Genomic DNA, 27,932 nt, shown 5'->3' on the forward strand with positions numbered 1-27,932 from the left:
ATTATAAAGTCCATCTTGCTGAGAGACTGTCTCCCTCACTGGATTTGAGGAAGGAACTGGCCACATTGGGAAGGCTTATATGGCAAGGAGCTAAGGGTGGCCTCCCATCAACAGCCAGCTAGGAACTGAAGGCTGTTAATAACCACATGAGTGAGGAGGTAGGTCCTTCCCCAAAGCTCAGATGAGACTGTATCCCTGGCCAACAATTTGAATGTAGCCTTGCAGAGGACCCAACTAACCTGTGCCTGTATTCCTAATGCACAAAATCGGTGAGATTAAAAATATGTGCTGTTTTAACCTGTTTTGCAACGATAACTAATGCAGCCTTCAAGATACTTGTTATTTTAAAACATTTTTATTAGAAAACTAAACAGACCAAATAAAAACTGAAATATTGCAAAAATACAAAGTCATCCATATACTGCCCTTCTATCCCACTATAACCACAGTTAAGAATTTTCTTTTGTCATTTTTTATTATATATGATAGCATGTTATTTGCAGCCATAATCATACCTATTCATATGCTTCTTTATCTTGCTTTTCTTACTTACTACAACCTTTCCTCATGTTTTTCAAAATATGCATTACTAATTTGGGTTATACATATATTTGTTTATTGACTATCTCCATAGGCCAGGGGTTGCCAAACTATGGCCCATGGATTAAATGTGGCCTAGGGTCTATTTCTGTATAGTCCACAAGCTAAAAAATAGTTTTTACATTTTTAAAAGACTGTAGAGGAAAAAAGAATACGTGATGAGATTGTATATGGCTCAAAGCCTAAAATATTTACTATCTGGTTTATAAAGAACAGTTTGGCCAACGCTTGGGGTGGCAAATTATGACACCTACATTTATAAATAAAGTTTAGTGCAGCACAGCCACACACATTTGTTCACACACTGTTTACACATGTGGCATTGTTGAATAGCTGTGACAGAAACTTCATGGCCTGCAAAGCCTAAAATATTTACTCTCTGGCCCTTTATAGAAAAATTTTGCTGACTCCTGACCTAAACTTTTAAGTAGTTTATAATGTGGGCTATTACTAGTAATGCCACTTGAAACATCTTTGTGCATATAATTTATCATAGTTTGGACAACTTAATTGGGAGAGAGTAACAAAAGTGGAATAACTGGGTTTAGTTAATAAAGACATTTTTAAGGCTGATCCTGTCCCATGCTATCTCTCTTGTAATATTCCAGGTATGATGTAATAAAAGTTCTTGATGGATAAAAATGGAAAGAAAGGCCAACTACTTTTGTAGGTAGCACTCCTCTGGTCCCTGTTAACCTAGACATGCAAGTTGCCATTAGTTCTGATTAAAAATGGGGAATTAAAAAGCAGACAGAAGTAAACCCTCAAGGAGTTAAGGTGTATATGAAATACCATTCCAGGCTAGCAATATTGGCCAAAAGGCATATGGAGAGAAGAGGAAGGGAAAGAGGTGGCAGTCTCAACAGTGAGCCAGCTGCAGCTGCAATGAACAAAGAGGCAGCTCTGAATATGGGATGACAGAAAAAATATGTATTCCAACCCTCTGAATGCACCCTTGGCATAAACCTAAACATAACTGTAATTATACTGTCTCCAGATAAGAACGTTCTAGAGCAATTACCCTATATTTTTGAGCAAAAATCATCTTTCTATCTGGGAAAGTCTTATTCTTCAGAAAGCAAACCTAGAGAATGGACCAGAGAAGTCAACCCCAACTATCTCTGAGATTAAATATGAAGCAGATTGATCAGTCTCAAATCCAATCTTGTATGAATAAAATAAGCATCAGGAAGTATAGCTGTCATCTTCTAAGGGAAATATTCTGCAACATAAAAACAAAAAAGATGAGAATGGATCTTTTCCAGGATATAATGCAATTTAAAAGCAAAATTAGAAAGACATTTAATATAATTATCCCAATTAAACCAACAAAGTGGGAAACAAATCATATATAACACATTTATTTTAATTAAAGTGTCGTGTCAAAATGTCAACCAATTTAACACTTCCTAAAGAAGCATTCTTTAGGTTAAAACTATTATTAGCCTTTACATGCTACCTCAGTTATCCATTAAATAATTAAATGCGTAATCACGTCATAAAGTACTCTGAGTAACTACGAACTCCACAGAGTAGGAAAATCAAATTATTTTTATGAAAATAACTAAGAACATGTTACTCAACAAAATATAGCCAGTTTTCTGAGGTATGAAAAAATTTTTTTTCTTGAATTTTTTCATATTGTGAAGGAAGTGGTAGTTCTATGAATGGCTTGATTCACACTTAACATCATCTCATAATCTTCTTCTTTTTTCACTGTTTACTGTCAGTTGCCTCAAAACTGACCTGAGGGTCTGGCAGCATAAATCCATCAGTAAGTTTATAATAGACTACTGTGGAATCGGACTCCACTATGGCCAAAGTAAAAGACATCGGCAAATCTGGGTCACCTTGCAATTTTCGGGATGCCTTCAAGATTTCCCTTATCCTGAAAAATAAAGTCACAATACATTTAGGATGCACAGTCGCTCAATTAATGGTAAGATAAAATACTGTAAAATCTTAGGGAGGGGGTATCCAGAATGGCTAAAGAAATCTCTCAGACTCCAACATAAACACTTAAAGCTGTCTTCTCCCATAGAAAATCCTACAAATAAGGGCTATCTACTGACTTTCAGTTCTTCTCTTTTACATTCACCCATCTCTCCTGACCACAGTACCTAAAAGTATCAAACTATTTTCAGGAACCTACAGAATGGAATTCAAGGGACACTAACAGTGTTTAGTGACTCCAAGTTGGCTACGCCCTGGGTGTTCATCTTCCAGCTTTCTAACTTGGTACCTTATAGTGGAACATAACTTGGTATTCTGGTTTTGTTGCTGTTTTCTTTTTAATTAACTATAATAAACTTTTTCCCCAAGTTTCATGGTTTTTCAAAATTACTACTTTTAATGGCTATAGAATAGTTCATCAAGTTGACTCATAATTTACTCAATCAATCCCCTATTGCTGTACAGGTCTTTCAATTGCGGGGAGGGCAGCAGTAGTTGTTTCTTTTTAAATATTTCTGTTGGATTTTTCGAAGCAACAGAATTATTATATCAGAATATAGATGTTTTTATGGTCCTCAACATGTATTCTGGCACTTAAGTTTTTAATAAAAGCTAATAAAAAAATACAGAAATAAAATGAAATTTTTCTTTTTTTTTTTTGGTGAAATTATTATCAAGCAATTAATGTTACCAAGGATTTCAGTTTGCTTGCTGTGGAAAATAATCTACTAAATCTAATATCTAGGTCTTCAAATCACTATTAGTTTTTGTTTGCCATAAACTAAAACCCTTATTACCTACTTAATAAAGCCGGTGTTCAATAATTCAGTGAACTGTAACCTCCTGAGGAATTTTCTTAAAAAGGCAAATAAAAAGTGATCAGCTGTTCTTTTCATAAAGCCAACCAATTCTCCAGAAATTGGAAAAACATTTACTAGTATATTAACATTCTACAACTGAATATACAAACAATTAAATACCATATTCCCTTTAGCAAAAGAGTTATTTGTCCCCTTAAGTCTCTACTTCCAGAAAAGGAAAAATTCATATGGTCGTGCTTCATCCATCCCATTAGCTATCAAATCTACAAAGAATCTAAAAAGAAAAGTCTCTGCTTTGAAATATTCTTACCACAATATTTATAATGCTTTTCTATCCATAGTAGAGACTGGTGATTTTACAAGTGATTTAAAACAGCAATAAACTTCTAGAAAAGCTGCATCAAAAAATTGTTCCTGCCAAGGTATCACTTAATCACTGCATAATATATTACTGAATGATCACTGGCTTGTTAAAATATCAGTCACAAAAGGCTGGTTATCTACTACCTATCATTTAAGTTTACATAGGCATGTAATGATTTGAGAAGAGAATGTGTATCTAAGTTAGTTTCCTTATATTCAAACCAATTCTAAAATAACTTTGAAAGAGATGAACCAACAAGTTGGTAATACTTCAGTTATCAAGGAAAACTGTCAGGCAGCATTTATTAAATAAACAAAATCTGTTTACCTGGCAATATCTTAATCCCTTTCCAAGAGTCAGCAAAGCATCACCTTCTCTAGGCAGCCTCTAGGCAGCCAGGTGTCCCACTCTCCAGTGGCACCTTGTATTAACCTACATTATGGTAATCACTTCGTTGTATTTATATATCAAAGGGTCTGTTTTTATTGGATTGTAAGCATTTTGAAGGTGCAACTTTTTAAATTTATCACTCCCCAATGCCTACTATAGTACCTTGGCAAAATGAATGAGACTTTTGAATGAATGAATGAGTTTTCTATATGGCTATGACTAACACATTAGGTATATAAACTTTTAATTTGTATTTCTGACAAGCATTTTTCTAAAATGTATTATGCAACTCTGTTACACTAAATGAAAGTTCAACTTGTCTTCACAGCTCAGTATTACAATTTTTTGCACTTATTTATTGTAGCTACATTGGTAAATGGTATTGGATTTGGGACTAAAGAAGCCCTACTGATGCCAGAACTTAATTTTTTAAAAGTACTTGATATTTGCTTGTTTTTAATTCAACTGTGTTATCACTTGTCTCTAATAATCACTTGGCTCTAGAGATTACTGTCTGCATCTTAATTTATCCCAAACTACCTCAGATTAATAATAACAACCTAGTAAAATATAGAAACTGCTCCAATATAGCTCCATTCCCTTCTCCCTCCTCTGTGCTATTATTGTTATACATATTATGTCTATATATACTATAAAACCAATAATACAGTGTTATAATTATTGCTTTATACGATCTTATGTCTTTTAAAGAATTTAAGGGAAGAAAGAAGAAAAATAAATTAGAGTCTTTTACATTAACCTACATATTTACTATTTCTGGTACTTTTCATTTCTCCCTGTGGATTCGAGTTACTCTCCTTGCTCCAATATAGCTCCCTCCTTCCTCACCAATCTTTTGGGCTATTATTGTCATATATGTTATGCCTTAATACTCTATAAGCCTGGTCAGTTGATTTTTTACAAAGGTGCAAAGGCAATTCAATGGAGAAAGTCTTTTCAACAAATGGTAATGTAAGACAGATACTTCTATGTCTATACATACGAAAAGGCTTTGAAAACTGTCAAGTTGTCATTTAATATAAGAATTATTATGTAGTACCTATATCAGCTTTGCCACCTGGCAGATTGGGTCATAATACCTGTCTTACCACCCCCTTCTAACCCCATTGTTATTGCTAAAAAACAGATACTTACTCAAGTACACCAAGGTGCACTGGCTCTTAGTGGAAATATAGGAAATGCCCATTTTCTGAAATATATAGCCTGAATCCAGAAACTGAAACTCAGTCCTCAAAAAATTTTCTGCCTACACTGAGTTGCAAAAAAATTAGCTACATTCCCACTCCTAAGAGAGATTTACTTTAGAGAGGGATAGTAGATGAAGCATTCATAAATATTCAGCAGCAACTTTGTTTCTCAGCCCTGATGGAAAGTGACACCCTGATAAAAGACAACATATTCCAATTATTTCATCAGTGCAAATCACATAACTAAATATTTCCCTTTTCTTCCAAAATGGCAAACCAGCATCTAAATTAATAGTCATAGATCAATTTTTATCAGCAGTCCATCTTGAATTTTTTTTTTCTAAAAATGTGGAAAAGAAGAAACAGATCTTGATAAACTAAAATTTTAAATTACCAAAATCTTCTGTTGTCATTAGGTATCATAGTTACTTCCCAGTTTTTTATATATTGCAATGCACACAAAAATAAGTTTCTCTAAATGCCCCTAACTGGCAGAGTATGGGCCATAGATCAGAAGGAAAAAAACTATTAAGACAACTTTTACACATTTTCTATTTCTCAAAATATTGCTTAAATGAGAATATAAACATACATACATAAATATGTATATACACAAACATATATGTACACACACACACATACATATATACACATACATATACAGATATAGCTTTTTTCCTAAAGGAATTCCAGCCCATATGTTGGAATTTAGGATAGAAATTCCTATCTCACCCACTGCTTGTTTTTCATTCTCAACTGATGTTTGTTTCCAGGGTTCCTTGACATAAACAGCAAAACATTTTCAGACTACCCAAAAGACCCATGTGGGAAACCATAGCATTTGAAAATTAGCTCAGAGTTGTAAAAGGGACTTGTTTTCAGAGTGAAGAAAGTCACTGTCAAAAATAACTGGAAGTTCCCACCTCCAAGCTCTTGTTTATCCTACTTGATGGGTGCATGGAGGGAAAATTACCAGTGAATTCTCTCAGTTGTGACTGGAAAAATAATTTATCTGCCTATTACCAAAGCACATTTGGGAAGTATGATAGATTCTTGTTCAGGATCTCCTCTAGTCTACTTTTATCATCTATTAAAAGTAATGTCATCATCTTTCCCAATTGAAGACCTTTCTGGTTTATTTCCTTTATAGGATATTGCATAAACTACTAAAAATGTTTATTTTGACTTTAATTCAAGAGATTGTACTTTCTCAATCTATTATTAATAATAGTAATAATAATAATAATAGGTTCTTAAGTTCTACTTTATAAATCACACGATTGTAAAGATGCTGAAAATAGAGAGGCATCACCAAAATACTATAATCTCACTTAACTTCTAACAAGATTACAGTGCAAAAACTTAATTTAGAAACTAAAGGACAAATTTTCCTTATATGCATAATTTTTAAATCTCAGTTTAAAAAAATATTATGGCGATGTTTTATAACACAAATCTAAAATAATAATGACAAAACTTAAGTTCATTTTTGATAGGTCTTATAGGAAGCCACATATGAAAAACATAACCTGTATATTAATAATATAAGAATTTCAGGTTTTGAAGTAGTTAAATTGCAAGGGAAAAATCACACCTAAAGAAAAAGATATATCAGTAACAATAATAGTTGTTGATCAACCATGACAGAAATTAATGCTTATAAGAGGTTTTTCTTGCACATAACTGTTTATAGAGGACACTGCATAAGGAAAATAGGGTGATTCCAAATTTTGATACAGTTAACTTGGAAACAACCCTGAGGCAAATACAGAGCTAGCACTATTTGGTTAATGCCCTTTGTTTGAGCTACTCAAATACATTCTACAAATATTAGCATTCATTTTTCTACAATGATCCTACAACAGAACCCTGGAGATTCACAGAGAGGACAAAGAAGTTTGAAAACAATATTACTTTTAACTTCAAATGTTGTTGAAATGAGAATGGCCAAGGGATGAATCCTGGGTTAAAATAAGTATTAATTTCAATCCACAGAGAGTAATATCTCCTGCCCTTTTCAGTGTGGTCAAACTGGTACATGCTCAATAAAAGACATTAACTCCTTTATCTCATTACGATATGATATACTGAAAAGACATACCATAATGTAACTTTGGAACACAATGCAAAATTAATTTGGTGCCCAAGTCACCAAAGAAGCCTTATTCATCCACAGGCTCAGCCCTGAAGGAAAGTTTCAGGGATAACAGACCACCTTCTTGGAAACCATGCTAATGCCTGCCTAGTAAAAAATCCACGCAGCTAAAATCCCAAGGGGTTTACTGAACAATCAAGGGCTTGTATGGCTCTTCAGCCCAGTGTGAAGTCATTCTGCTAAAATAAACTGAAAGCATTTTTTTTTCTTTTTGAGGGTAAGATTTCCAATAGAGGCAGTGTGAGGACACATATCCTGATAAGCGGAAACCAAGTGATAGAAGTCATTTTACCAGTTAGTAGACTATGGGCCTTAAATAAAATAGTGATCATAAATGAATTCATAATAAAGAATACGCTCCCTAAAGCAGAAATATTTTTCTATTACAGGGAAATAACAATGGACTACCCTTCAAGAAAACATTTACCATTTCTGGATTAAATCTCATAACTAAGAACACATCGTTAGAACCATTGTAAGGAGGGAATTCAATTAATTTTAGTAACCCTTTAAAGCATCATTAATATAAGTTCTTTTCCCAAGAAACCAGGGGAAAAAAAGGGGTAGAAGGAGGGGAGAATATGGAAGAAAACTAAATTAACTAAAAGATAAGAAGGCTCTGCATGGCAGAGTGCCTTTTCAGACTTGTGACTGCTCTCTATCCCCAGATGCATATTATAGTTACAGTGTAAAGTGTGGGAAACGTTGGTGATAAATTCTCCAAGGTAATGGATTTTGCAGGCATTCTAGCTGTCTGAAACTCTTGGAAGGTTTCTTGTAGCATATCCCTATGTTTTGTTCTGTTTTTTTTTTTTTAATTTTATTTTGAAATAAATTCAAACTTACAGGAACAGTTGCAAAAACAATACAAACCCCATACACAGAACTCCAGCATACCCCGACCCTCCTCCCCCAATACCGATCCACCAACTTTAACATCCTGTCACACCACCATTTCTTTCTTTCGCTCCCTCTCTCCCTATCTATCATCCATCATCTATTGCTCTGTCCTCTGAACATATGAGAGCAAGCTGCATGCATTTTTGAACAAACAATATAATTCACATATACCTTTCCTATGAACAAGAACATTCTTTTATGCAATCCCATTAAGCGCAGCGAAGAAGTTCAAGAAATTCAACATTGATACAAAGCTTACATTCTATATTTCCTTTTTTTTTTTTTTTTTTTATGTCCCATCTGTGTACCTTTGAGCCTCCTCTCCTCCATCCTCAGATCCCATCCAGGATCATCTTTGGCATTTAATTGTCATCTATTTAGACTGTCTTTTTTTTCAATTGTGGAAACATATATACAGCCTAAATCTTCCCATTCCAACCCCTCCCTAGCATTCTATTAGTGGGATTAATCACATTTAGAATGTTGCAATGCTATCACCTTCCCACCATCCATTACTAGAAATTTCTCTTCAACCCAAACAGAAACCCTACACTCATTTCTTAACTCTCTATTGCCTCTTCCGGCACTTCTTGTAACCCCTACTCTACTATTCATCTCTGTGGTCATATTCTCTGATACTTTCTTTGTGTTTACCATGGGGCTTAAATTTAACCTCTTAAATCTGTAACAATCTTGTTTTTCTTTGATACCAACTTAACTTCAATAGGACACATAAACTATGTTCCTATACTCCTCCATTCCCCCACCTTTATGTAGTTCTGGTCAAAAATTACATATTTTACATTGAGTCCAAAACCACTGATTTATCATCACTGTTTATGTATTTTAGATCCTGTAGGAAGTAAATAGTGGAGTTACAAATCAAAAATACAGTAGTATTGTATTTATATTTACTATGTGATCTTTACTGGAAATCTTTATTTCTTAACATGGTTTCTGTCAATTGTTTAGTGTCCCTTCCTTTCAGCCTGCTCAACTCCCTTTAGCATTTCTTATAGGACTGATCTACTGGTGATGAAGTCCCTCAGCTTTTGATTATCTGGGAATGTTTTCATCTCCCCCTCATTTTTACCTTCCAGGTGTTTGTGAATTCTCCAAGTCTCTGATGGTTATTGTCTTCTATTTGTATTCCACTGTGGTCAGACAACGTGCTTTGAACAAATTCAAATTTTTTTTTTTTTAACTTATTGAGACTTGTTTTATGTTCCAGCATACGGTCCATTCTGGAGAAAGATCCATGATCACTAGAGAAGAATGTGTGTCCTGGTGATCTGGGATGTAATGTCCTATATATGTCTGTTAAAATTCTCTATATCTCTCTGTCCTTTCTTTGTTTCTCTGTTGGTAGGGCTCCCTTTAGTATCTGAAGTAGGGCAGGTCTTTTATTAGCAAAATCTCTCAGCAGTTGTTTGTCCATGAAAAATTTAAGCTCTCCCTCAAATTTGAGGGAGAGTTTTGCTGGATAAAGTATTCTTGGAAATTTTTCTCTCTCAGAATTTTAAATATGTCATGCCACTGCCTTCTCACCTCCATGGTGGCCGCTGAGCAGTCACTACTTAGTCTTATGTTGTTTCCTTTTTATGTGGTGAATTGCTTTTCTCTTGCTGCTTTCAGAACTTGCTCCTTTTCTTCAGTATTTGACAGTTTGATCAGAATATGTCTTGGAGTGGGTTTATTTGGATTTATTCTATTTGGAGTTCGCTGGGGATTTATGCTTTATGTTATTTTTATTGTGTAGAAGGTTTGGGAAGTTTTTCCCAACAATTTCTTTGAATACTCTTTCTAGACCTTTACCTTTCTCTTCCCCTTCTGGGACACCAGTGATTCTTTAATTTGGACATTTTCTTTAATCTATCATATCCCTGAAATCCATTTTGATTTTTTTTTATTTTTTTCCCCATTCTTTCTTTCGTTCTTTTATTTTCTGTTTTGTGGTCCTCTAGCACACTGAGTCATTGTTCAACTTCCTTTAATCTTGTATTATGAGTATCCAGAGTCTTTTTAATTTGGCCAACAGTTTCTTTTATTTCCCTAAGATCTTCTATTTTTTTCTCTTGCAATTTCTTCTTTATGCTCTTCTAGGGTCTTCTTTATGTCCTTTATATCCTGTGCCATGCTCTTCTTCATGTCCTTTATATCCTGTGCCATGCTCTCATTGCCTGTCTTTAGTTCTTTGATTAATTGCGCCAAGTACTATGTCTCTTCTGATCTTTTGATTTGGGTGTTTGGGTTTGGGTTCTCCATATCGTCTGGTTTTATCATATGCTTTAAGATTTTCTGTTGTTTTTGGCCTCTTGACATTTGCTTTACTTTATCTCTAATTTGTCAGAACTACAGCTAGGTGGCATACACTTTCTCTAACTAACCAGCAGATGGCATCTGTGAGTCACCTATTCCCCTCAAGCCAGTTCTCCCTGACTTTGTGGTGTGTGGGGATCTGATTCTTATGGGGTTCAATTGGTGCAATAAATTTGGGTGTGTTGTTGGTGCTGTTCGCCCTGAATGTGGGGTGTGTGTCTGGGTGGTTAGGGAGGCAGGGCAGCTTTAATAATCAAACCTCCCAGGTGTTCCCGGAGATTTAAGGCTGTTGCAAGAGACTAAGCCTTCATTTCAGTCTTGCCACAGATTGTCTCTGCCGCTGACCCACAAGTCCTTGGTGTTGGCGTAGGGTCCCTGGGATTTTCGAGAGGGTCCCCCTTCTCAGCCATACTCTTCCAGGACCTCTGCTGAGGGAAGGTTGTGCCACATCACAATTGCACGCTGGCCCACCAGGGAAGCCCTGGGCCGCTGGGCTCTGCAGGGGCATTCCCAGCCTGGTGTAAAGATGGCTGATGGGACATGTTAATTTCCCCCTTTTTGCACAACTCCGTCTTCCCAGCTCCGGGACAATTAACTGTCAGTGTACTAAAGGCCACTGCCCACGGCTGATATTGTGACGTGTGCGCAGTGCTGCAGGAAAGACTCCCCATCACACTGGATTTCTTAGTGTGGCTCTGGGCTGTGGGTCCGGCCCCAGGTGGGAGTGTCCCCAGGCCGCTGGGGATATGGCTGCAAGGGGCACAGTTTCTTTCTCCTTTTGGCTCCCCTCTGCTCCCCTGGCCCCAAGACAATCAGCAGCAGGTGTGGGAAGGGCTATCCTCCACGCCAGACACTGAGGCGTTGGCCCAGCCCGCTCCTGCCATGCTTCACTGTGCGGTTCTCCCTGTTGTATCCGCAGCTGCTCCTGGGTTTTTTGGTTTTTTTTTAAAGAACTAATCCGTCTCCAAACGCCAACCCACCATTTCCCCACACTGCAGCACAGCTGCCAGCCTTTCAGCCAGCTCACTCACCCATTTCAGAATGCAGACTCCCGGTTTCACCAAATGCATGGTCCCTGTGGATTTAGCAGATCTTGTCTGGCTGGTGCATCGCTGAGACTGGTGTCCTGGGTCACTTTCTGGTTTTTATCTAGTATTTTTCACAAAGGTGTTTTTTTGCCCTGTCTCATCTAGCCACCATCTTAGGTACTCTCCATCCCTATGTTCTTCAAGGTATTATCTAGCAAATGCCTGCTTCAGGCAACTCAGTAGCCTAAGAGAGTTCATTTAGTTATTAAACAAATACTTATTTAGCACCTGCTACTTCCCAGGTACCAGGCCAGGCACTGGGGGAACAGCAACGAACAAAACAATGTTCTTGCTTTCATGGAGCTTACTTTCAAATAATGGGTGAAGTAAATAATCAAAGAAAACCAAATATATAATATGTTGAATAATGTCTTAGTTTGCCAGGGGTGCTATAAAAAAATGCCACAGACTAATTTACTTATTCAACAACAGGAATTATTTTCTCACGGTTTTGGAAGCTGAAGTCCAAAATCAAGGCATCAGGAGGATCATGTTTTTTCTGAAGTAGCAGGGTTCCAGTGGTGGCTTTCCAGGAATCCATAACTCATTCTCTGCCTCACTCACATGGCTGTCTTCACATCTGTCTTCTACTGACTTTGTCCATGTTTTCTCCATTATAAGGATCCCAGTCATATTGCATTAAGGCCCACCCTAATCCAGTTTGGCCTCATCTTACTATAAAATCTTCAAAGATTCTATTTCCAAATAGGACCACATGTATGGGATCAGGAGTTAGGGCTTTAACGTATCTTTTGGGGGGACACAATTCAATCCTTAACACCATCTTTAGAAACAAAACAACAAGAGCCTGGCCTCGCCAGACCTGCACTAATACACAGCAATAAAAGAGCAACGACTGTTGTCAAAGGAGCAAAGGCATTCAATGGAGAAGGGATAGTCTTTTGCTGGAACAACTGCTCATCTGAGTGCAAAAAAATTAATCTAGACACAGACCTTACACTTTTCACAAAAATTAACTCAAAACACATCATGAAGCTAAATGTAAAATGTAAAGTTCTAAAACTTCCAGAAGACAATAGAAGGGGAATTCTAAGTGACCTTGGGTTTTATCATGAGTTTTTAGGTGCAACATCAAAAACATGATCCATGAAAGAAAAAACTGATAAGCTGGACTTCATTAAAATTAAAAACTTCTGCTCTGCACAAGACATTGTTAAGAGAATGAAAGACAAGCCACAGACCGGGAAAAAATATTTTTAAATATATACCTGATAAAGGACTTATATCCAAAATATACAAAGAACTCCTAAAACTCAACGATAAGAAAGCAAAAAAAAAACCAATTTTAAAAATAGGCAGAAGATCTGAACAGACATCTCATCAAGGAAGATATACAAATGGCAGATAAGCATATGAAATGATGCTCAACATCATGTCACTAGGGAATAGCAAACTAAAACAATGAGATACCACTACACACTTATTAGGATAGCTAAAATTCAAAACCCTGAAAGCACCAAATGCAGGTGAAGATGTGCAGCAACAGGAAATTTCATTCATTGCTTGTGAGAATGCAAAGTGGTCTAGCCATGTTGAAGACAGTTTGGCAGTTCCTTACAAAGCTAAACAGTTTTATCATAAAGTCCAGCAATCACACGCCTTGGCATTTACCCAAATGAATTGAAAACTTACATCCACACAAAAGCCTACACACAGAATGTTTATAGCAGCTTTATCATAATTGCCAAAACATGGAAGCAACCAAGAGTCCTTCAATAGGTGAAGGAAAAAGGAAACTGTGGTACATCCATACAAGGGAGTATTATTCAGCAATAAAAAGAAATGAGCTATCAAGCATATGCTAAATGCATATTGCTAAATAAAAGAAGCCAGTGTGAAAAGGCTACTTTTGTATGATTCTAACTATATGACATTCTGGAAAAGGCAAGATCATAGAGACAGTAAAAAGATTAGTGACTGCCAGGGACTTGGGGGAAAAGGCAAAGGGATGAATAGGTGGAGCACAGGAGATTTCTGAACACCTTTAATTAGTTGTTTCAACTCCTGAATCTCAGCTGAGATATTAGTTTGTTCCTTTGACTGGGCCATATTTTTGTGTCTCCTGGTGTGGCTTTTGATTTTTTGCTGTCTAGGCATCTGATTTTCTTGATTAGTTTATTCTGGAAGTCGTTTTCTTTCTTTTACCAAGGGTTTTCTTGTTGGTTGTCTTTGATCTCTATGTTCTTTGTTTCTCTCACTGGCCAGCTGTCAGATTGGCTCTGACCCCAGTCTTCCCCCCGAAATCAGGTGCCCATGGTGGCCTGCCACAGGGATGGGAGGTAGGTTCTGGGCACCCCAGCCAGTCCACCGTGTGTGGTAAAACAAATCTGCTGGCTTCCAGTGGTGCTCTGTTTTTCACTGGCCAACAAGACCTGGGTTTGTTTTAGAGCCCTGCTTTAACAGTTGGGTGGTCCATATTTCTCAGCCAAAACGGGGCCGGGTTCCATGCAGAGCATGTATACCAGCTCCTGTGGTCCTAAGAAAGGGTCTGGAGCATACTTTAAGTGTTTTAATTCCCTTGCCCCTTCCAGACTTTCCAGCAGATGGAGCTGTTTGGTAACTTAATTGACCTCAGAAGCTGCTTCGCCTCTGAGCACAGGCTGCATCTACACACGTGAGCTGACACTGCAGGATTCCTATGCCCTCACTTTGCCGACCAAAATCTGGCTCAATCTGGAGCTCCACCTGTGGCAATGGACTCCCTCAGCTGACCCAGTACTCCAACCATCCCCCAGGCAAGGAAACATCCACCGACTGCTGCTTCCTTCAAGGATAAAGGAAGGGCTTTCAGACCCAGAGCTGGAAACCCAGTCTCTGTCCACATTTTCTCAGTCTCTTTGTCTCTCATTGACTTGGGCCTTGAAATGACCTCCCCTGTCCCCTAGATCTTCAAACAGTGGGGATATGTCTCACTGTCATGAGAGATTTTGTAGTCCGTGCCCCTGGTGAGAGGGCTCCTGTCTGCTGATTCTGTGCCTTTCCCACACTCACACTGAGTGAGGGGGAGGAGAGAGGACTGGGATGGAAAACTCCTACCTGATATTTATTTCTTCTCTTCCTTCAATTTGGCATTTGCAGCGTCCTTCTCCAGTCTATATCCTCCTCCAGAGTTTCAAACAATTCAGAATTGTCCTTTTTTTTCCACTGAATCTCTGGAGATAAGTTTTCAGTTGGTGTTTATGTCACCATGTTGAGGATGTCACTCCCAGCACAGGGGATTTTTAGGGAAGTGAAACTATTATGTATGACAGGGTATTGTTGGGTATATGGCATTTTTCAAAATCCACAGAATTGTATAACAACAAGGAATGAACCCAATTTGAATTATGGACTTTAGTTAGTAATAATGAATCAATATTGGTTCATCCATTGTAACAAATGTACCACACTAGTGCAAGACATTAATAATAGGGGAAACACTGTGAGGGAAGTGGGTGGTATATGGAAATTCTTTGTATTAGCTGCTTGATTTTTCTGTAAATAAAAACTGTTCTTAAAAAAACTCTCTCTATATATTTTTTTAAATGCTTCCAAGATTTTTGGCCTGAGCTTCAGAATGAATAGAGTTGTTATTTACTGACATGGGAAAAATTACAGAAGGAGCAAGTTTAGGGGGCAAATAAAATAATTATTTTTTTGACACTGTTAGGTTTTTTTGACCAGGAAGAGAAAAGATCAAAGCTCAATTGGAGAAAGTTTTATTGTAGCCATGCGGAGATGGGCTAAAGCCTAAGACTGACAACAGCCCGAACAAAGGTGTGAGTACAGTTTTATAGCTTTTTGGGAGGGAGGCTGGGGGAATAATTGTTGGTGGGTAAGACAGAGAAGTAAGAAGTTGAGTTGGGGGATTGGTTTGCTCAGGGTAGAATAAGGAGTTGATGTCAGGGAGGTTTTTACGTTGTAGAAAATTTTTGTCTTTGTCTTTGTTCAAACTGCTACGTTTAGCTAGGAGTGGGTTTTATGTAAACAGTCATGTCAGTTGTGGGAGAGCTTCCTGGAATATTTGCTAGAGGTGTGTTGTGTATGTGTTGGGGGGAGGAGTTTTGCCTAACAGACATGTTAAATTTGAGATGCGTTTTAGACTTCTCAGCGGCAATGTCAAGTACACAGCTGGGTACACAAGTCTGAAGTTCAGGGAAGGCTGAGGTAGAGATATAAATTTGGAAGTTACCACTATATCAATAATCTTTAAAATCATGGGAGCAGATAAGGCTGCCTAAAGAGTGAGTATAATGAAGATAAAAGCTCAGAGGACTAAACCCTAGATTACTTCAGAAACTTAAAAAGGTTCTGCAAAGGAGGCTAAAAATGGCAAGTAATGGAATTACTGAAACTCCCCAAATCCCTAAGTTACACTCTTGTACTAATCATCTCCTATATCCTCACAGACTTGCATATTAGTAATCCTTTAGCGATATTAGAAGCAAGTATTACAATTTCTAACATTCTGATTCAAATAATGTTCTAACCTGTTTCAAGATACCCCAAAGACCTCACAGTTGCAAAACTCTTGATCTAGCTTTCTCTTTCCTTTAAATTCTTTAATCCCTTCTGATCCACTTCCCAGGAGTTATTTTTTTTTTCCACATGCTTTCTCTCTTTCTCTCCCCACCTTGCATCCTCTCCCACCCTCCCTCATTTCTCTCTCTCATCTGTATCTGTCTCTCATCTCTTGTTCTCACCTCTTCTCTCTCCATCTTTCACTCTCTCTCTCTCTCTCTCTCTCACACACACACACACACACACACACACACAAAGACACAGACACACACACATTCCAGGACTTTCTTACCACCTTCTAGGAAAGATCCAAATTATGAATTTATTTCAGGCCCAGGTTCATTTGAACCTGTTGCTGGTGACTATGCATTCCCACACTCTTTATCTTAGTTAAATATGTTCTCATCCAAGTCTAACATGTCTCCCCGCCAGCACATTTCCTGCATTCCTGTGTCAATTCTCATCAGTATTATGGGATCTATCAGCTATAGGCAGGCATTCCTCTGCAATTTTGAGGCTCTCTCAGCCCTCAATAACTTGTTCATGCTATTACTTCTGCCAGGAACATTCATTCCCTTCCTTATTAAATACCTACACATATTTCAAACATCTTGTCCTCCAGGAAGCTTTCTCAGACTCTCCCACCTCCTGCACCACCAGTCTGGGGTGGATCTCCTTCTTCTGAGTTCTTCCTCAGTGCCCTATGTATCTTTCATTATACTTATCACACTGGATATGAATGTTTGTCTGTCTCAGCCCCTAGACTGTGAGCATCTTGGGGGCAAGGTCTTTTTATGCTGTTTTATAACATCTGAGCCCAGCACATAATAGGCACCCAATAAATGAATGAAGAATCTAGAAAATATTGGGGTAATCTGCAATTTGCCTTTTTATCCTCCCTCCAATCCAAAACATGTTTTTATTTTCCCTCTAGTCTATAATTATATTTACATTCATTTATACTCATTATATGAATGCATACATAAAATTATAAACATTTATAACATTTTTACTTAAGAACAGTAAACAGAATTTTAATTTTTCCTACACTTCTCAATGTTTTGAAATATGGGCTCTTTTCCTTCTCCTCATAAAAGCACCAATGCATTCGACTTGACAATAAATAATTAGTTTGTTTTTATTATCCAGGTTACTACTGTGATAACACATAAACAGCTAATAAAATATTTTTTTTTAAATCATGTCCTTTCATATGAGACCAAGGGAAGAGATATCTATTTGGTACAGGATCTTTTCTAAACGGTACAACTCTACAGTCGATTTGTTCAAACACCACAATTGCATGGAACTTTGAATAGGAAGTGAGATACGGTAGGTTAGTATAGGCTGGAGTGAAATAGTGACACATCCCAGAGTAATTTGGGCAGATAATAAAAAATATATTTACAGCCTCCCCCTCCCCGGCCCCAAGGATCTGGGGGAAGGTGCAGATGTGTTGGACATCCTCACCTGGACTGGTGTTGATGTTGTCACAAACATTGGGACTGGCAGTTTGATGTGCTGAGCCCTTGAGCATGGGACCTTGCCCTTATGAAGCTCATTACCACAAAGGAGAGTCTAAAGTTGTATGTAATGGTGCCTAAGAGTCTCCCCCTGAGTACCTCTTTGTTGCTCAGATGTGGCCCTCTCTCTCTCTAACTGAGCCATCTTGACAGGTGAACTCGCTGCCCTCACCCCTATGTGCGACCCGACTCCCAGGGTTGTAAATCTCTCTGGCAATGCAGAATATGACTCCCGGGGATGAATCTGGACCCGGCATCATGGGACTGAGAGTATCTTCTTGACCAAAAGGGGGATGCAAAATGAGACAAAATAGTTTCAGTGGCTGAGAGATTTCAAATGGAGTCGAAGGGTCACTCCAGTGGACAGTCTTATGCACTATATAGATAACACCTCTTAGGTTTTAATGTATTGGAATACCTAGAAGTAAATACCTGAAACCACCAAACTCCAACCCAGTAGTCTGGACTCCTGAAGACAATTATATAATAATGTAGATTACAAGGGGTGACACTGTGATTGTGAAGACCTTATGGATCACACCCCCTTTATCTAGTGGATGGATGAGTAGAAAAATGGGGATGAAAACTAAAGGACAAATGGGGTGGGATGGAGGGATGATTTGGGTGTTCTTTTTTCACTTTTATTTTTTATTCTTGTTCTGGTTCTTTCTGACGTAAGGAAAATGTTCAGAGATAGATTGTGGTGATGAACGCATAACTATGTTATCATACTGTGGACAGTGGATTGTATACCATGGATGATTGTATGGTGTGTGAATGTATTTCAATAAAACTGAATTTAATTAAAAAAAATAGAATAAAAAAAAAACATGTCCTTTAAAAAAGAAAAATTTCTATGGGCAGTCTATAAAAGCTATATCGGGGAAAATTAATTCTGACAAAGAAAAAAGAACTGCAGTTCATTTGATTCAATGTAAGAAGAAGGGGGAGCACATTCTTTTGAAAACAATATTGTAAAATAAAAATATTTTATGGTTTAATAGGCTAAGCAACAAATGAAGAAAAATCATAAGCTAGGAATCCTAACTTTGGCTCCGCCACTCATTTATTATATGTACTGAGTAGTTTACACTTCTCTTAAAGGCATTAATTCCCTTAATTGTACAAAAATCTTATCAAAAGAGTCTTGATCAAACCAACTACAGAAGTTCTCAGACTTTTAGCCTTGTGGCTGTTGAACTGGCAGACAGGCAATTTAGTATATGGAACGTTGTAGCCTTTTTCTAAATTTCTAGAGTAATATTCACATTGGAAAATGTCAAAAAAGCAAATATTTGGAATAATTTTCTCTTAGATAAAATAGCAGAGTGTACGCATTTTAGAGAGGTCACCAATCACCATAAATTAAAAGAAATGCTGCTAATTTGTGAGGCTGGAAGGATAAAATGGACATTGGAGAGGCTCTATCCTTACATAAGCTACCCACTATCCTTCTCTGGCACCAAGAGGAGCGAGCCATTTGTAATTTAGTCAAGTTTAGATAAAAGGATAAAGGAGTCATTGGCATTACTAAGCAAGGAACTACAATCCTTGGTAACAAAGGAGATTCACAGATCATTTCAAAAAACAATATCTTAACTGTCCCTGGTTTTTATAATTGTATAAAACACTTTGGCTTTTTTTAACCTATAACATGCATAAACATGGATAAGCTTAAAAAATGGCAACTACAGTTTTAGTTTTCATTCCATCTTTCATATCCTACTCGAGAAACAAAACTAGCATTGAAATTGGGTAACCAACACATGGTCTATTAGAAAAGAAACAATAGCGGTTAAAAAATAACAAATAATATTTTTTACTCATAATTTGCTATGTGGAGTTCTTAATATTCTTCCGTCTACAACTATTAGTAATATATTACTAATACTATTACAGAAACCTGTAATGCTGTTACCGTACGGTATAATACGACTCCTCCATTCAGGGTATTCAACAAATATCAATTGCAAGGTGGCCCAAAGGGAAGTTAATAAAGCTATATGAACATAAATTTGACTGCATTTGCTATCTTAGCACTAAAATACAGAGGCCCTGGCTTTAGTTAGGATAACTCTGGTTGTTTCATCTTTAAATCCATCAGATCTCTTTGACCTCTGAGAATATATGAATATGCTTTCATACCAATGCTGCGGCTGGGGAGACTGTAATCACAATTGTATATCATTTACCAGACTTGCTACATGGATTCCTTAGTTACACTTTATCTAGAGTACTTTTTATATGGATATAACCATCCAAATACATAATTTAATATGGCATTTCATAATATAAACTAAAAATTATTTTACATTAACTGTAAGAAGTATTTTTAGATGAGAGAAAGACATGTGTCCTTCCCTTCAAGAAACATTAGAATTTTACCTCATACACCAATGACATAATTTTCCCACCAAAAAATCAAAAATGGGCATTGACCAATTTTATTCTCCCACTGAAGATCAGCAATTAGCATTAAGTCAATATTTTCACAAGGAACTAGTACACACAAGAACTGAGAGTTGAGAAAAATGCCAGTGTTTTAACTACAACCATATATTATGTGTGACTATTTTATGGCAAAGACTGGTCACAAACTGTACTTTTGCTAAAAGTAATGCATTCACTCACTACTATTCAAATACACATTCACTCTGTAATGTAATCTGTCTCCACTGTTGCCAGAAACTATGTAAACAAAATCACCAGGGCAAAGCCTGAGAAAATAAGGGAGAGCTGGATATGAAAACTGTTAAAGTGTTAGTAATGCACACAGATATAACATTAAACTGTTGCCTACAACTGCTACTTTTTAAGGAATAAGGCAAATTTACATACATCATGAAATAGATAATGAAAAGAATAAATCACACATATATATATACCACTCTACAACTCAACAGTCAAGCAGCTAAATAACTATTAAAATAGTTTTAACTGATAGAGTAGGATTACTTATTGACATCACTAGGAAAATGTTTTATAACTAAGTTGTAGTTAACTATGTAAAAGATAGGGTTTGGCCCAGTTTTACAAACAACAGACTCCAAAACTTGAGAACTGCAATAAGGGCGACAGTCATCAGGCTTTATATACTGCATGCCCTTTGTGACTAAGATGAAACTGTGCCTCCAGCAAACTCCCAACTCCTCCAGCTCTCTAGTCTTGTATGCTATCCAGCTTCCTCTTTAATAAAAATTTTTTTTGAGTAATACAGAGTGTTCTAGTTTGCTAATGCTGCCGGAATGCAAAACACCAGAAATGGATTGGCTTTTATAAAGGGGGTTTATTTGGTTACACAGTTAGTCTTAAGGCCATAAAGTGTCCAAGGTAACACATCAGCAATCAGGTAACTTCACTGGAGGATGGCCAATGGTGTCCGGAAAACCTCTGTTAGCTGGGAAGGCACGTGGCTGGTGTTTGCTCCAAAGCTCTCATTTCAAAATGGCTTTTTCCCAGGATGTTCCTCTCTAGGCTGCAGTTCCTCAAAAATGTCACTCTTAGTTGCTCTTGGGGTGTTTGTCCTCTCTTAGCTTCTCCAGAGCAAGAGTCTGCTTTCAATGGCTGTCTTCCAACTGTCTCTCATCTGCAGCTCCTCTCTCAGCTTCTGCGCATTCTTCAAAGTGTCCCTCTTGGCTGTACCAAGCTTACTGCTTCTGTATGATCTTATATAGTGTGCCAGTAATTTAATTCAGACCCACCCAATGGGCGGGCCAACACCTCCATGGAAATTATCCAATCAGAGTCATCACCCACAGTTGGGTGGGGCACATCTCCATGGAAACACTCAAAGAATTTCAATCTAATTAACACTGATAGGTCTGCCCACACAAGATTACATCAAAGATAATGGTGTTTGGGGGACATAATACATTCAAACTGGCACACAGAGCATACAAAAAAACCCCACGAAGAACAAAAACTCTACACTCAAGCAACTAAGTAGCATTAGCCTAGGATGGTGATTTATAACTGGTGTGCTGAAGTTAGTTGCGCAGTGTGTCACAAGCAATTTGTTTGTAATAATAAAGTACCAAAGCTGGAAGATTATCTTTAATATAAAATTAATAATCCCTATAATAAATCATTATTCTCATCCACTCACGTTCCAACACGCTTTCTTGAGTGGGAGTTGAAGGGGGAAGGTTAAGAGTTAAGAGGTACTGGGAACAATATCTGAGCCAAAGCCTATCTTTATCTGTGCTGCAGTCCAAGAGAAGTGGACTAGAATCATGAGTAAAAATGACAACAATAGAAAAGGTTAAAAATCAACTGTTCTAGTTTGCTAATGCTGCTGCAATGCAAAACACCAGAGATGGATTGGCTTTTACAAAGGGGGTTTATTTGGTTACACAGTTATAGTCTTAAGGCGATAAAATGTCCAAGGTAACACATCAGCAATCAGGTAACTTCACTGGAGGATGGCCAATGGTGTCCGGAAAACCTCTGTTAGCTGGGAAGGCACGTGGCTGGCATTTGCTCCAAAGTTCTGGTTTCAAAACGGCTTTCTCTCATGATGTTCCTCTCTAGGCTGCAGTTCCTCAAAAATGTCACTCTTAGTTGCACTTGGGGTATTTGTCCTCCCTTAGCTTCTCCGGAGCAAGAGTCTGCTTCCAACAGCCGTCTTCAAAATGTCTCTCATCTGCAGCTCCTGTGCTTTCTTCAAAGTGTCCCTCTTGGCTCTAGCAAGTTGGCTCCTTCTGTCTGAGCTTATATACTGCTCCAGTAATCAAGGCCCACGCTGAATGGGTGGGGCCACACCGCCATGGAAATTATCAGAGTTATGACCTACAGTTGGGTGGGGCACATCTCCATGGAAACACTCAAAGAATTACAATCTAATCAGCACTAAAATGTCTGCCCCACAGATTGCATCAAAGAATATGGCTTTTTCTGGGGAACATAATACATTCAAACTGGCACAATGTCCAAGTAGGATTTATGCCATGAATGCAGGTTGATTGAACATTTGAAAATCAATGTAGTTCACCATACAAACAAATTTTAAAATAAAAAAGACCTTATCAATAAAGCAGAAAAACATTAACAAAATTCAATATCCATTCATGATACAAATTCTCAGCAAACTAGAAATAAGAGGAAACTTCCTCAACCTAATAAATGCATCTACAAAAAAACTACAGCTAACATCATATTTATGTTGAAAGACTGAATATTTTCCCTCTAATATTGAGAACATAACAAGGATGTCGGCCCTCACCACTTTTATTCAACACTGTACTGAAGGCATTAGTTATTGCAATAAGGCAAGAAAAAAGAAAAACAGATTGGAAAAGAAGAAATAAAACTGTCTTTATTTGTAGACAACATTATCATCTAACACAGAAAATTCCCAAATCTCTAAAAAAACAACTACAAGAAATGATAAGTGAATTTAGCAAAGTTTACCAGTATACAGTCAATTAAAAAAATTATTTTCCTATATACTAGCAATCATAAAATTTAAATTTAAATGTAAAAAATCCATTTACAGTTAAGTGAATGAAAACACAAGCCACAGACTGGGAAAAATATTTGTAAAACACATACCTGACAAAGGACTTGTATCCAAAACATACAAAGAACTCCTAAAATTCAGCAATAAGGTAAGCCTTAAATGATAGCATACCTTTTTATAAAGTTAAAAATACCTAAAATAAAAAGTTATTCAATGAATATGGGATTCAGGCTGAGTAACCTTAGGTTGGTGGAAACAGGAAGATAAGGGGAATCATTAGGTTAGATATAAATGATTGTCAAGAATCTAGCTTTTGTTTTGGGTGGTGGTTCAGAGACGCTTATTACATTATTAAAAAAAACTAATTAAGTAAATAAATAAATGAAAGCAAGCCATGTGTGCCCATATGTATATATTATGATGTCCCACAGAAAGAGCCATGTTCTTTGATGCAATCTTGTGGGGGCATACATATTAGTGGGGATTAAGTTGGAATGTTTGGATTAGGTTGTTTTCATGGACATGCACCCCTCCCAACTATGGTTGATAACTGATTGGATAATTTCCATGGAGGTGTGGCCACACCCATTCAGCATGAGCCTTGATTAGTTTACTAGAGTACTATATAAGCTCAGACAGAAGGAGTGAGCTTACTACAGTCAAGAGGGAAACTTTGAAGAATGCACAGGAGCTGAGAGAGGAACTGCAGTTTACAGAGACATTTTAGAGACAGCCTTCGAAAGCAGACTTTTGCTCTAGAGAAGCTAAGAGAGGACAAACGCCCCAAGAGCAACTGAGAGTGACATTTTGGAGAGAAGCTGAAGCCTAGATAAGAACGTCCTGGGAGAAAGCCATCTTAAAACCAGAAGTTGGAGCAGATTCCAGACACATACCTTCCCAGCTAACAGAGGTTTTCCGGACACCACTGGCCATCCTCCAGTGAAGATACCCAATTGTTGACGTGTTACCCTGGACACTTTATGGCCTTAGGACTGTGACTGTGTAACCAAATAAACCCCCGTTTATAAAAGCCAATCCATTTTTGGCGTTTTGCGTTCTGGCAGCATTAGCAAACTAGAACACCATGCATGAACTAATAATGAGAGTGTGTCATGAAACAAAGGTATGTTTAATTCAATTCTGTGTGTCTGCAGTTTCCAAAAGAGTTCCAGGTGCTGCATGAAGCTTCCTTTGATTCCAATATGCATATTAATCTCTGTTGCAATTCCAACAGCAAGTGTGATTTGTATCACTTATTTTGGTTCATTTTATTAAAACATCTGATCTTTCAAATATAATGGTCCTCCTAACCAAAAAAGTTATCTCCTGTCTCATTAAGGATACTATTTTTTATCATATATTTTCTCTGAAAAAATACTGACCATAAATACTTATTAAACAATCATATTTAACTTATTATTGAAATAACCAAGAGTAAAGCTATAATCCCCATTCCCTATAATAACTTTAAAAATATTATATTACTACCTCTAATTTAATGATTCTTAGAGCTTTGCTCAGGAAAGGAATTAACCCGTTAAAGACCCCAATCACTGGCTCACCTGTTATGGCTAAGGGATGCGCTGATGGGTGTAGGCACCACAGTCTGCTGCCCTTCTCCTTCTATTTCAGTACCAACAAGGCAGATGAGCTGGAGTTCTGGTAATCCCACACAGTTTACTTCATGCCAACTTTTACCTGGAAGAGCATCATTGAATGGAAAAATAATGTTCATCAAAATAAAAGATCAAAATTCCGAACTCTACCTAGTACTCAGCTAAGTAAGTATCACTCAAAATGGTATCTTCTCTTTACCTTTCTAGTATTTTCTGTTACCCAGTAATTCTCTATGTAAATGAATAAAGAAATTACAAATTAATTGACAAAATTAATAACAAATGCATAAATGATTGCTTATTAAAACGTCAATAATGCTATACCCCAAACCAACTCCCCAATCCCCTGCCAAAGCCCCAATAACAAAACAATGTAAACAAATAACTTACTCTCCATGAGGTCCAGGTAAACCAAGAATGCTATATAAACTTGGGTGGCATCTCCTATATCTAATTCCATCATCTCTAAATACTGAAAATCAAAATGTAAGTGTCAAACAGAGAAGGAAGAATCTCAATATTTTCTTTCATTAAATCAGCAAGTATTTATGAGATACACTTACTGTATACAACTCTCTTCTAGGTGTAGTGATCACTGTCTCTAAGGAACTTGAAATTGTTAGGGTAAATACATGCATACTTGCAACTGTTAGGCAAATAATAATACGTGACATTAACTGATTAAAATCCAAGTGAATGGACGAAAAACCAAGACACAAGAGGTTCTAAGAGTTCTACTCAGGTGACTTGGTTGGAATGCTTCAGGCAGCTGAGGGATGCAAACTGGATCTTGAAGGATGTAATCTGATTTCAGTAAATGGAGAAAGTAGAGTGACAGTGTGAGCAATCACACAAAGGTGAGAATCAGCCACACATATTTGAGGGCCTATAGAGAAACCTATTTTCACTCAAGAGTTGGTTGGTATGTAATGGCTGGATTTTAAAGAAGGGACCAAGTAAGCAGCTGCTTTTTTCAGAATTGCTTGTCAGCATAGGGAAACATTCTTCAGGTGCCTATCCCTGTAGGGGAAGCCCAAGGTTGTCCAGCCATGTCAGTGACTAGGTGGGTAAGCAGGACTAATGCAGACATGAAGTATGAGCAGGTGTGCATAGGTACAGATATGATGTCACATTTTCCCATTAGTTTCACCAAAAGTATAGGTACAGAAAAATAGTGGTCATGTCGTCCTCCGCAAACCTCAAATGTGTTTGAAAATGACAGTGAAAAGGTAATCAGGGGCCAGGTTGCAAAGGTATTGATGGTTAAGCTAAAAGTTTAATTCTTCCCACAAGAGAACACTGAGGATTTCTAAACATGAGAATAATATAATAATAGTGGTATTTGAGGATGATAAATCCGATACTGTTCAACAAGACAGACTTAAATAATCTTCAAACTGAATAATAAAAATGCAGAACTGGAAAAACAAATACCCTGTATCATTTCTTTTATCAACTAGATCCTTCAAGAAAAAAATCAAAAGGGACAATTTGATGGTCTGAACATATGCAACCATAATCTTCAAAGGAAAAACATCTGCAAGTGTGAAAACTGTCAGAATAGCAACACCAAATATAGAGGAGGTTGTTAAAACTTGTTACTGGTTTCATTTATTAAATACTTATATAGTGCTGCTTATGTGTTACCCTAAGAGGAAAGTTCTATTATTATCCTCACTTTACAGATGAGATTACAAAGAGATCAAGCAACTTGCCCAAAATCACAAAGCTGGTAAGTGACAGGACCAGGATTCAAACTTAAACACTCTGCTGCATTTCCACAATATTTTTTTTTTAATGTGCACTGAATAACATATACATGTTATTGTTTTTCTTACCATTTGGGGGGAGAAAAAAAGAGGCAGAGCAAGAGGAGAAAATTAAGCAAGAGAAGATACAGAGGGTTAAATCTTAGACTTATAACTTCAAATATTCCCTTTTTCTTGACTGTTTTTAGATGATAGTCTATGAAATATGGCTTGCCTTCTAGAATAAGAGTGAAGTTCTAGTAAAGTACCAGACCAGACCTTGAGATTCTACTAAATTCTCATCTCCATTCATTGCCCATTCACTGCTTGGGACACTACTAGCATATAGGACAGCAATTTGCCAAGCAAAAGCAAGTAGGGAACTATCTTTCACTTGCTAATACAGAAAAAAAAAAAAAAAATACCCACATTGTGAGTAGCTCTGCTGTTGTATATAACCTATTCAAGCTTTCCAAGAAATATGAAAAATTAGGAATCTGCACTGGTGCAAAAAGAAGACACCCACACTGGGTTCCAGGGCTAAGTGTAAACGTGGCTGTACCTAAACCTCTACCATTATAACTAGTCTATGACCCACAAACCATCCTGCATGGCTACTAAAAGGACTAAATGAAATCATTCCCACAACAAGTCTTAGACGTCAAAGCTCAGATACTAGTGGTTATTAGCCTGTCTTGGGAGAGGCGGGGCTTAATGTCGCCCTAAGTTTAAGAATGGCTTTGGTAAGAGGATGGGGAGGATGTCAGATCACTGGTTCAACTCATTTAAACAAAACAAACAAAAACGGTATTGTCTGAGGCAGCCATTCTGCACACAGTGTTAGGATCGCGCGCTTCCCCAGCGCCTCGGCCGGGTAGAGAGTCAAGGGCCAGTGGGTGAGCGCGGCCTCAGGGCTCCGCCTGGGTAGGGGCCGAGCCGGCGACCTGCTCCTCTCCCGCCTTCTGACCTTAGGGTGGGACCCCATCCAGGCGTCCTCGGGGGCCCACGAGTGGGCGCCGCCGCCGCCTGGTACGCCGCCCGGTACGCCGCCCGGGTTCAGGCCGCTGCAGCCGGGGGTCGGCTCGGAATCGCCGCGTTCCTCCATGCCGGGCCGTGGGGCGCGCCCGCGTTGCACTGCGACTCCCGCCCGGCCAGAAGCAGCGGTGAGCGCTTCTGGGTTCCGCTTACCGCCGCCTCCGCCTCCCAACGACAAAAGTAGAACCTGCCGGAACGCATTCTAGAGTCTCTCTGTGTTTATGGTTTCTGTA

At 37.8% G+C, this 27,932-nt stretch overlaps 1 protein-coding gene across 1 annotated transcript; it reads right to left on the bottom strand.

Annotated features, from left to right (window-relative positions):
- Positions 1-339: 339 nt before the first annotated feature.
- Positions 340-27,932, bottom strand: TSEN15 (tRNA splicing endonuclease subunit 15). Its single transcript, XM_037825182.1, has 5 exons — positions 27,632-27,932; positions 25,307-25,388; positions 24,863-24,998; positions 2,347-2,488; positions 340-1,822 (listed from the first exon to the last, which is right to left on the bottom strand). Exons 1-5 carry the CDS (start codon positions 27,767-27,769, stop codon positions 1,802-1,804), a joined length of 519 nt encoding a protein of 172 aa, XP_037681110.1. The 5' UTR covers positions 27,770-27,932; the 3' UTR covers positions 340-1,801.

This window comes from Choloepus didactylus, chromosome 2 (assembly GCF_015220235.1).
Source record: "Choloepus didactylus isolate mChoDid1 chromosome 2, mChoDid1.pri, whole genome shotgun sequence".
Classification (NCBI taxonomy): Eukaryota; Metazoa; Chordata; class Mammalia; order Pilosa; family Megalonychidae; genus Choloepus; species Choloepus didactylus.